The sequence below is a fragment of the Lipotes vexillifer genome, unplaced genomic scaffold (assembly GCF_000442215.2).
Source record: "Lipotes vexillifer unplaced genomic scaffold, Lipotes_vexillifer_v1.1 scaffold177, whole genome shotgun sequence".
Lineage (NCBI taxonomy): Eukaryota > Metazoa > Chordata > Mammalia > Artiodactyla > Lipotidae > Lipotes > Lipotes vexillifer.
The window spans coordinates 1,164,448-1,173,393 of record NW_006796206.1 but is presented as its reverse complement, the minus strand read 5'-3'; the positions used below and the strand labels follow the sequence as shown (position 1 = coordinate 1,173,393).

At 42.5% G+C, this 8,946-nt stretch overlaps 1 protein-coding gene across 2 annotated transcripts in view; it reads left to right on the top strand.

Moving 5' to 3' along the window:
* The window catches only part of TBC1D8 (TBC1 domain family member 8), a 125,473-nt gene that overhangs the window by 60,590 nt on the left and 55,937 nt on the right, over window positions 1-8,946 (top strand). For both annotated transcript variants that reach the window (XM_007468336.1, XM_007468335.1), the window contains exon 3: window positions 6,765-6,883. In XM_007468336.1, coding sequence (XP_007468398.1) covers window positions 6,765-6,883 — 119 coding nt within the window. The remainder of the gene's footprint in view (window positions 1-6,764; window positions 6,884-8,946) is intronic.

Sequence of the window (8,946 nt, the reverse complement as noted above, 5' to 3'; positions counted from 1 at the left end):
CTTTCCCCAGCTTGTCACGTAGTGGGATTTAGCATGCCTTTCTTTTATACTTTGTGATTTTGAGTTATGGTTGGAAGGTTTTCTCATTCCTGAGTTACTCAGGAATCCACTCATGTTTTCTTCAATTACTTGTAAATTAATTTTCTTTCAGTACTTTAAAGCTGTTGTTCCATGTCTTCTGGCTTGCATCGTTTCTGATAGGAAGTCTACTATCATTCTTATCTTTGTTCCACTGTAAATATTGTGTTTTTTTTCCTTCTTTATCACTGGTTTTCACTAGTTTGCTTATGGTGTGATTTTCTGTAATTTTCTTTAAAGGTTTTTCCACTTGGTGTTCGTTGAGAATCTTGAATCTGTGGGTTTATAGTGTTCATCAAACTTGAAAACAATTTCAACCATTATTTCTTCAAAAAACTTTTTCTGTTCTCGCTTTGGTAGCACATATACTTAAACATTTTTTTTCTGCTCTCTGGTTCCCCTACCCCGCTTTTCCTGGGACCTCAGTTACACAGATTTCAAGCTGCTTGTTATTGTCCCACAGTTCACTGATGCTCTGTCCTTTCTGTTTTGTTCATCCTGTTTCTTCTGTTTTTCATTTCAGAGTTTTTGTTGCTATCAAGTGCCCTTTTCTCTGCAATGTCCAATTTACTTTTAATCGTATCAGTATATTTTTGATTTCAGACACTGTTTTTCATCCCTAAAAGTTTGATTTGGAATTTTTAAAATGTCTTCCATTTAGTTCCTCACCATCCTCTTGCTTTCCTCCACTTTTTCAACACATGGAGTATATTTATAACAGCTGTTGTATGTCTTTGTCTTTTTATCTGCTTCATATCTGATTCTGTTTCTATTGATTGATTTTTGTTTTGTTTACGTAGGTCAAAATTTCCTACATCTCTGCTACCATCCCTGCTTCTATTTCTGAGAAGTGTTTCTAATGGCACTAGAACAAGGACATTTTAATGACTATTTCAATTATAAATTAAAAATCTATTTTACTTTCAGTGTCAAGGAAGTTGAGTTTGTTTTTCACTTATCGCAAATAATTTTAGGGACTCATTCTAATTTGAAGGCAAAAAAGGATAAATTATGTAAAAAGAAAGGTTTAGAACTTATTTTCTTAAACTATATAGTGAGAAGTATACACAGGTTTAAAAAAAAAAAGCATGATGACGTGATGTTGATATTGAACTTTTACGTGTTCTTGTAAAGATGCTGCTTCAGACAATATAGATTAGATGTTAGAGTGTCCACTTGAAGAATGTGAGATTTCTGAAAATTAAAGCTTTGGTCCAACCCTTTCCCCTGTCATTTGTAATTTTTACTAGATTCTTTGCCTCAGTATTTCTCTGTGTAGGATGAGTGTTGAGTGGAATTTAGGAATGACACTGCCTTGACTGTTAAACTTTTAATTAGTCCTTTTGTGGTCTGTGTGGCTTTTAGTCCAGGCATTTAGACAGAAGCCTTTTAGTGTTTGGACAGTAGAGAAACGTTGACTCTTGCAAAGGAACAGATCTGAAGGATGCACATGCAATGCCCATGTCATTGTAAAGTAGGATCTAGGTATCTGGAGAAGATACTTAATTCAATTGGATATTTACTATGCAGAAAGAGACAGTTGCTTTTTAAAACTGAAGCTGGGATCAAGTTATATATGGCTATTTTCTGTGCAGAAGCTGTAAGTATAGACAATGAGATGCTTGTTTTATTTCCTGAAAATACCTCTGGGGCAAACCTAAGATAATAAATACTGTGTGTGAGTTTCAAAGCGACTCAGCTGTTGGGAGCTGCCCCCCGCCCCACCCTACTCCCCAGGCTCCAGTCTCCACCATGCGTTACAGAAAGAGCCAGAAGATCAGGCCTCAAGGTTGGCTCTTGTCTGCACTTTACATTTCTCACCTAGGAGATGGAAATAACAATACCTATCTTGTGATGCTTTTCATGAAGATAAACAAGGTTAAGTGTACAACATACCTAACAAAATGCCTGGCTTCAGAAAATGTCCTATGCCTGCACCTCTGGCAGTTCTTTCTTAGACCATCAAGTTGGTTATTTATAAATCCATCAGTGTGGTTTGTTTTGTGGTCATAACTGATGTTTCTAATACTGTGTTTTAGTTTTGCATTGCCATTTACAAATTTGATTTTTTGACTTCTTGTGTGGGTAATGTGTAAGATCCACTGAACTTGAATTTTCTTAGAAAAGAGAGAAGTCTTTTTCAGCAAAAATTAGGGGCCTTAATGAAACAAAGTATCGATGTAATTTTGCTAATTGGACTTCTGTTACAATCCACAATAAGCTATCTTATCTTGTATCTAAAAACATTTTGGTTTTAGAAAGCTGTATTAACCTGCTAGGGCTGTGTTAACAAAATACAGCAGACTAGATGGCTTAAACAACAGAAATTTATTTTCTCATAGTTCTGGAGTCTGGAAGTCTAAGATCAAGGTGCCAGGAGGGTTGGTTTCTCCTGAGGCCTCTCTCCTTGGTGTGCAGACGGCTGCCCTCTTGCTGGGTCCTCACATGATACATCCCTGGTGTTTCTTCCTCTTCTTACAGGGACACCAGTCCTTATAATGATCCCTGCCCCATGACCTAATTTAAACTTAGTTACTTCCTTAGAGGCCCTAATCTTCAAATATGGTCACATTGGGGGTTAGGGCTTCATCATATGAATTTGGGGGGACCCAACTCAGGCCATAACAGTTCTCTGCCATCTTGGCTTTGGGACGCCCACAGCAGAAGCAGTGGGAATATTGCTATAGTGTTGAGTCAGTGTGTAGCCTTTTTATCATTCTGTCCCTTCAATGGATGACAAATTCTCACTTTCTTATTTTCGCCTCTGTACATTTTTCACCACTTATATGTCTGTAACGTGGCTTTCAAACATTTTGACCGTGACTCACAGACAGAAATATATTTATGAGTGTGTGCATAACTCTAACAAATATTTCATAAGTCAGTCATTGCCCTTATAAAGTGGCATGTATTTTCTAAATATTTCATTTTTTAAAAAACAGCTGTTTTCTGGTGGGTTGCTTCATGTAGCTGAGAAACATGGCTGCCATGTGGGTTCAGAGCTTCAATGTGTCATATATGTTACGTGACTTTCCTTTCTAGTCCTTTGAGTCATTGGTGTGCAGCCGGCTTGCACTGATTTACGGTATTTTTGAAGCCCATCATAAGACTTCCCTGCAGAGGAAATTATAGTTCGGAAAATTTCCCTGCCATTTGGCAACTTTCGTAGGAAGTAGAAGACAGTCGAGTGGGAAAGTTCCATCACGGTGATTGTCTTTGCTGGGAGAGGCACACAGCCGTGTCAGATTCAGGACAGGGTGACGGGTTTCCTTACAGCCTCCCCTAACTGCGGCTCAGTGATCGATTTTTACACGTGTGTTGATTTTCTCTCTCAAGGTGTGAGCTTCCTTTTGCTCTAGAATGGTTTCCCCCTATTTTAAGACTCCTCCCCAGGCGGTAGAAGAATTTCTTAAAGGATACAAGTCAAGTTTTTGGATGATGTGACCTCAGGTCTTAATTCCACATGATATACTGTGGTGGGGCTCGGTTGGAATTTTATTCACAGCGTCTGTAGTTAGCAGGTGGAGAAGACACACGTGGTTTCACAGCTAACTGTTGGCCCTATGAGCTTAGGAACAGGATCAATGGAAAGCTGTCTTATGTCATCCAGGAAGACACCCTCAGGAAAATGTGATGGCGGGGAGAGTGTGTGCTCTACATGCAAGCACAAAGTAGCTTTTTTAGTGTCAAGCCCTAGGAACTACTGGACTGAACTACTGGACTGGATTATGTAAGTGTTACTTGAAAATTAAAATGCAGTTTCTATGGGAGGACCCCAGGGCACTTCAAGGTCATAGAGAATGAGCTCACACCCTGGTTTGCCTTCTACTCGATACGAGTGACCTTGGAGATGTATCTGAGGCCCCCTTCCTCACTCAGCCTTCATTTCACATCAGTGAGACCACGCCTGGGACAGAAAGGTCACAGAGTGAGTCCTGTCCCCTCTCTGTTCCTCCTCAGTCCTCCAAGTCTTTTTTTTTTTTTTCCTTCCTCACTCAGCCTTCATTTCACATCAGTGAGACCACGCCTGGGACAGAAAGGTCACAGAGTGAGTCCTGTCCCCTCTCTGTTCCTCCTCAGTCCCCCAAGTCTTTTTTTTTTTTTTTGGTAAATTAGGAAGTATATGAAAACATATGGCAAAAGATTGAAGGCCAGTACAGATATTCTTTTTTCCATGTATTCCTTACCCTTTTTTTAAAAAAAAATTCTGACCAGTTGGTTTTATTATGATGCATAATAAAGGATAACGATCTATGGATGGGGGAGGGATAAATTAGGAGTTTGGGATTAACATATACACACTACTATATATAAAATAGATAATCAACAAGGACCTACTGTACAGCACAGGGAACTCTACTAAATACTCTGTATGACCGATATGAGAAAAGAATCTGAAAAAGAATGGATATATGTATATGTATAACTGAATCCCTTTGCTGTACACCTGAAACTAACACAACATTGTAAATCAACTATACTCCAATATAAAATAAAAGTTAAATTAAAAAAAAAAAGATCTAGAGAGAGGAAACCTTAAAGTGCCACAGAAGAGCAGAGAGCTGCCCACTCCAAGGAGCCTGTGCAAATTTATTGGCTTCAGTGGCCCAGAGACTCTCTCCTGAGATGAATCGTGTGATGTGCTGTCCCTCCACCCACCCTGCAAAGAAACCATTGCTGACCAACGAGATTTAGGGGGTGTCCTGGTGACTGACACTTATGGAGCTGCCACCCGAGGACACTGAACGGGCAAGGAGAATTAAGCCAGAGGCAGGTAAATTAGATGCCCACCTCAGCCACATCAGTGCTGAATGTGAGGAGCAGACGGTGTGGGTCCTCAGTTCAGGGGGACATTGTTTGGAAACTTCAAGAGAGCCCTGCTGTGGAGCCTGGAAACTTGTGGTGTGAGGCCATTGTTTCAAAATGATCTCTCCCTCCCATAAGAGGGGTAGGGAGCCTGAAGAGCCAGGGGCTTCCTGAGACTGCAGGGGCCTCCTAGGTGGATGGGAAGTAGATAGAGTTCGTGGCCACTTACCCCAAGTGGGTTGCGTCTTGGGTTTATTGATCTCAAAAGAGCAAGACAGGAGGTAGGGCTCATGGAGAGCTGGGTAAGGTCACTGGTTGTTATGGACTGAATGGTGTCCCCCTCCCCAAATTCAAATGTTGAAGGCCTCACCCCCAATGTGGTGGTATTTGGAGGTGGGACCTTTGGGAGGTGATTAGGTTCAGATGAGGTCATGAGGGTGGGGCCACCCTGATGGGATTAGTGCCCTTATCAGAAGGACGAGAAGTCTGCTCTAGTGATGACCAAAGGACATTGCTTTGGCAATGCCATGCCTAAAAATTGGAGAATACAGGGAAATAAATACCATTGGTTTAAACTCTCATTTTTCCTTATGAGGAAAAATGAGAGTTGTCTTAGATTCTTCTTTTTACTCCTTCCCAAAGTGCCCATCAGAACAATAGTCCTAGTACAGATGTTCTCCATACTCACCCCAAGTCCACAGGTCCAAGGTGAGTTCTCTGGCATTTCTATGTGGGGGGTATTTATAAGGTCCTCACATACGTTCACACTCTGGGGAGAGCAACGCTGCAGGTAACAGAGAGAGAGAAAGCTCAGAGGTAGCATAATGCATGTCTGGCTTCTCTGTAAGTGGTACGTGACTCTGTTGGTCATTATGCCTCTCACATTGGCTAGATTATTCGGCACTGTTGCTTGTCCGCCAGCCCTTTGAGGTTAGAGTATCTTCGGCTTCCCACTTGGGAAACCCGGCCCTCCTAGCCGGGCATTCACCTATTTCCACACTAGACATACCCGATGTACACATGCCTCTTCTTGTGCAGGACCATGCTTGCTTCAAGTCATGGACTTGATCAAACCTCTGTCACACCACTTGGAGCTGGCACAGTCCCCGTGCCAAGGTGCCCATGTCCAGTGGGGAGGTCTAGGAGGAAATAATGACAACTAAGGTGTCTAAGCTTTTTGGTAACAATGTTGCTTAATGCTTCACTAGAAGGTTGATTGTGTTTTTAGTTGCCTTTGAAAGAAATTAACTTACTAGGTACCATTTAATGTTTCTGTGGTTTTGTTTTAACATGTACAATAAAACCTCTTTTTATATCTGTTTTAAGGGATTTTTTAATAAAAGATATGAAGTACAGATTGATAAACTTGGAAATGTCCTAGTGGCAACGCCCTTGGGCCACTGGCAGAGCCATCTCCAGAGGTCTTCTCTCTGTGAACTTGGGCTGAGGTCCCTTTTGAGGGACCCTCATTCTTATGGGGTAAATTCTGTGAGAATGTTCAGAATTGGTCACCCTGGGGCTTGTTTCCCTTGGAATGGCTGTATAATTATAGATGTTTCTGTCACTTGAGTAGAGGTGGTCAGAATTCCATGCATTAGTGAGACTGGCAGGATGCCCACAGAGAGGTCCCGGGGATGACTCGTCTGGTTGGTTGGCCCATCCGTGTGGCAGAGGGATGGGTGTTCCCAAACCCCAGTGCTGCGGTGACTGGGACCAGGGCCCCAGTGGAGGGTGCCTGCCTTGTCAGCCAGCAAACTGGGATGTGAGAAACCGGAGTGTTTTAATAACGTAAACGCAGGACTCGTATTTGGAAAGTGAGTTCATATTTCAAGAATTGCTTTTGTCTCTTCATCTCTGTGTCTTTTTCTGCTCTAACCCAGGTGCCACGTTAGAGGAAATAAACCAGCACTGGGACTGGCTGGAGCAGAATCTCCTCCGCACCTTGTCCGTCTTTGATAGTAAAGACGACATCGCCAGCTTTGTCAAAGGGAAGGTGAAGGTAGGTCCCTGGGCTGTGATGTTTCTCCCCATTTCCCCGTCTTTCTTATCACGCCCTTACAGCCTTCTAGACACTACAGCGTTTTGAATCATATTCTTTTCCCTTAACGGTATTCTCCACGATAATTGAACTTCTTGGCTTAATACCTAAAGCAAAATGAGTTTGACTTGTCATCAGTCAAATTTTGCAGAGTCAGTCTGACAAAATTCACCCGAAATTAAAAAAAAAAAAACAAACCAACAAAAGCCTCATTCTCAGGCCCGTGGTCTCGTCACCCTTTATAGAAGTGAAGGTCCTTTTTTATCTCAGGGGAAGAAAAAAAATGCTAAGATTCGTGTTTTTGCACAGCAACAATGTTATTTGACCCCTGAAGTTAGTTACTCCCAACTTTGCAGCTGTGACACCTTGTCCGTCTTTTATTTTGTTGGACTTAGCACTTGCCTCCTTCTGAAAGTGGATATTTATTCTTAAAATATGTTAAGTGAAGAATTAAAACCAAATAAGTTTTGAGAAAAGAGAGGACTATTTGGGGAGGTCTCTCTACATACCTGCTCTGAGCTATGCCTTATGTTAACAGGTCTCACTGCAAAAGCATGATTGGTAACTGGTGCTTTAAAAACCTTCTCAGGCAGGGAGAGACGGTTTCTCATTCTAAATTTAACTGTCTTAACTAAACACTTTAACACATTAGCCTGTAATACAGTTTTCATCCCTTAGGGTAAAACATCCTAGAGTGTTGTTTTTTCTTCCCAAAAGTGTGCCTTTCCAGCACCCCACGTGCTTTGGCTTTTAGTAAAGGGTCTTAGAGCGAATTCTCGAATTTAAAAGGACAAAACAAGAGCACCTTTTTCATTTGGGGATGGGGGATACTTGTGGGATCAGGTAGAAGACCAGTCTTCTGAGTCCAGGTGGAATGACAGTGTTGTCTGGTGGGGTTAGCAGGTGGGCGCAAGCCCTGGCGGGTCTTGTCCATCTCGTATGTTACCACCACAGCCTGGTCCAGCTTGGTTCCTTGGGTCAGGCTGCACTGGGGCTTAGCAACAGAAATACCCGGTTCACAGTTATTTTTCACATTGACCCCCTTTTCTTGGTCTCACATGGGTTGTGGCGGTTCTTTGATTCAGGTGTTTCTCTTAGTTGGGAGCAAGGAAATGCATTTCTGCTGCAGTGGCTTTCAGAAAGCTTCTGTAGGGGAGGGAAAACCTTTTCCTTTACCCTCTTAGGTTCCGTGCCAGGGGCCTGGAAATTAAACTGACAGAGGACAGATTAATGAGAAAAACAGAGTTTATCAGCCTTTGCGGCCCACAGACAGGTAGGAGAAACTCTGTGATGAGTAACTCAAAGGGATGCTTAGGACTTGGGGCTTGGGCAGCATCGTAACGAAGAACAGTGCATTTGTAGAGAAGTGAGGAGTCAAAGGAACAGGAGTGTGGCCTTTTAGGGCAGCAAACTGCCGGACGCTGGGTACTGGAGTGAGACCGACTGCTCCAGTTGGGTTCATCCTGTAGGTTCCTGCTGGTGCCTCTGGAGTTGGTCAGAGTCCAGAGTTGTCTCTGGTGATTCAGAGTCTAAGAGCTGCTTTCCTCTTTCTGGCATAGGATGGGGAGACACCTTTAGAAATGGGAATTTATGTCCTGTTTTTAGGTAAATAGTGGGGGAGGGCAGAGAGCTTGTTTGGCATCTGCCATTTGTCAAGTGTCTTTAGCTCAAAATAATTCTTATGCCAGAGTGGCCTCTTATGGGGTGGCATATTCTGATCCCTTAACACTTCATAGTGAACATGCCTTTTATTTCCCAGGGAGGCTGCTGGCCTGGAGCAGGGGCTGGGGATTGAGGGGTCTGGCTGGTCAGAGGCTGGTTGAGCCTTTGGGGCCACCATGTGGTGTTGGTTCTCCCTTTGCCCTGGGAAGATTTGAAGGATCTGGGAATTGGGGCTTTCCTACTCAAAACCTGACCATCGACTGCTCTATGGAGCTTTTTTTTTTTTTTTTTTTTGAAACAAAAAAAACCAAAAAAAGGATGTTTGGGGTTTTTTTTTTTGTTTTTTTTTCATTCCTCCATAA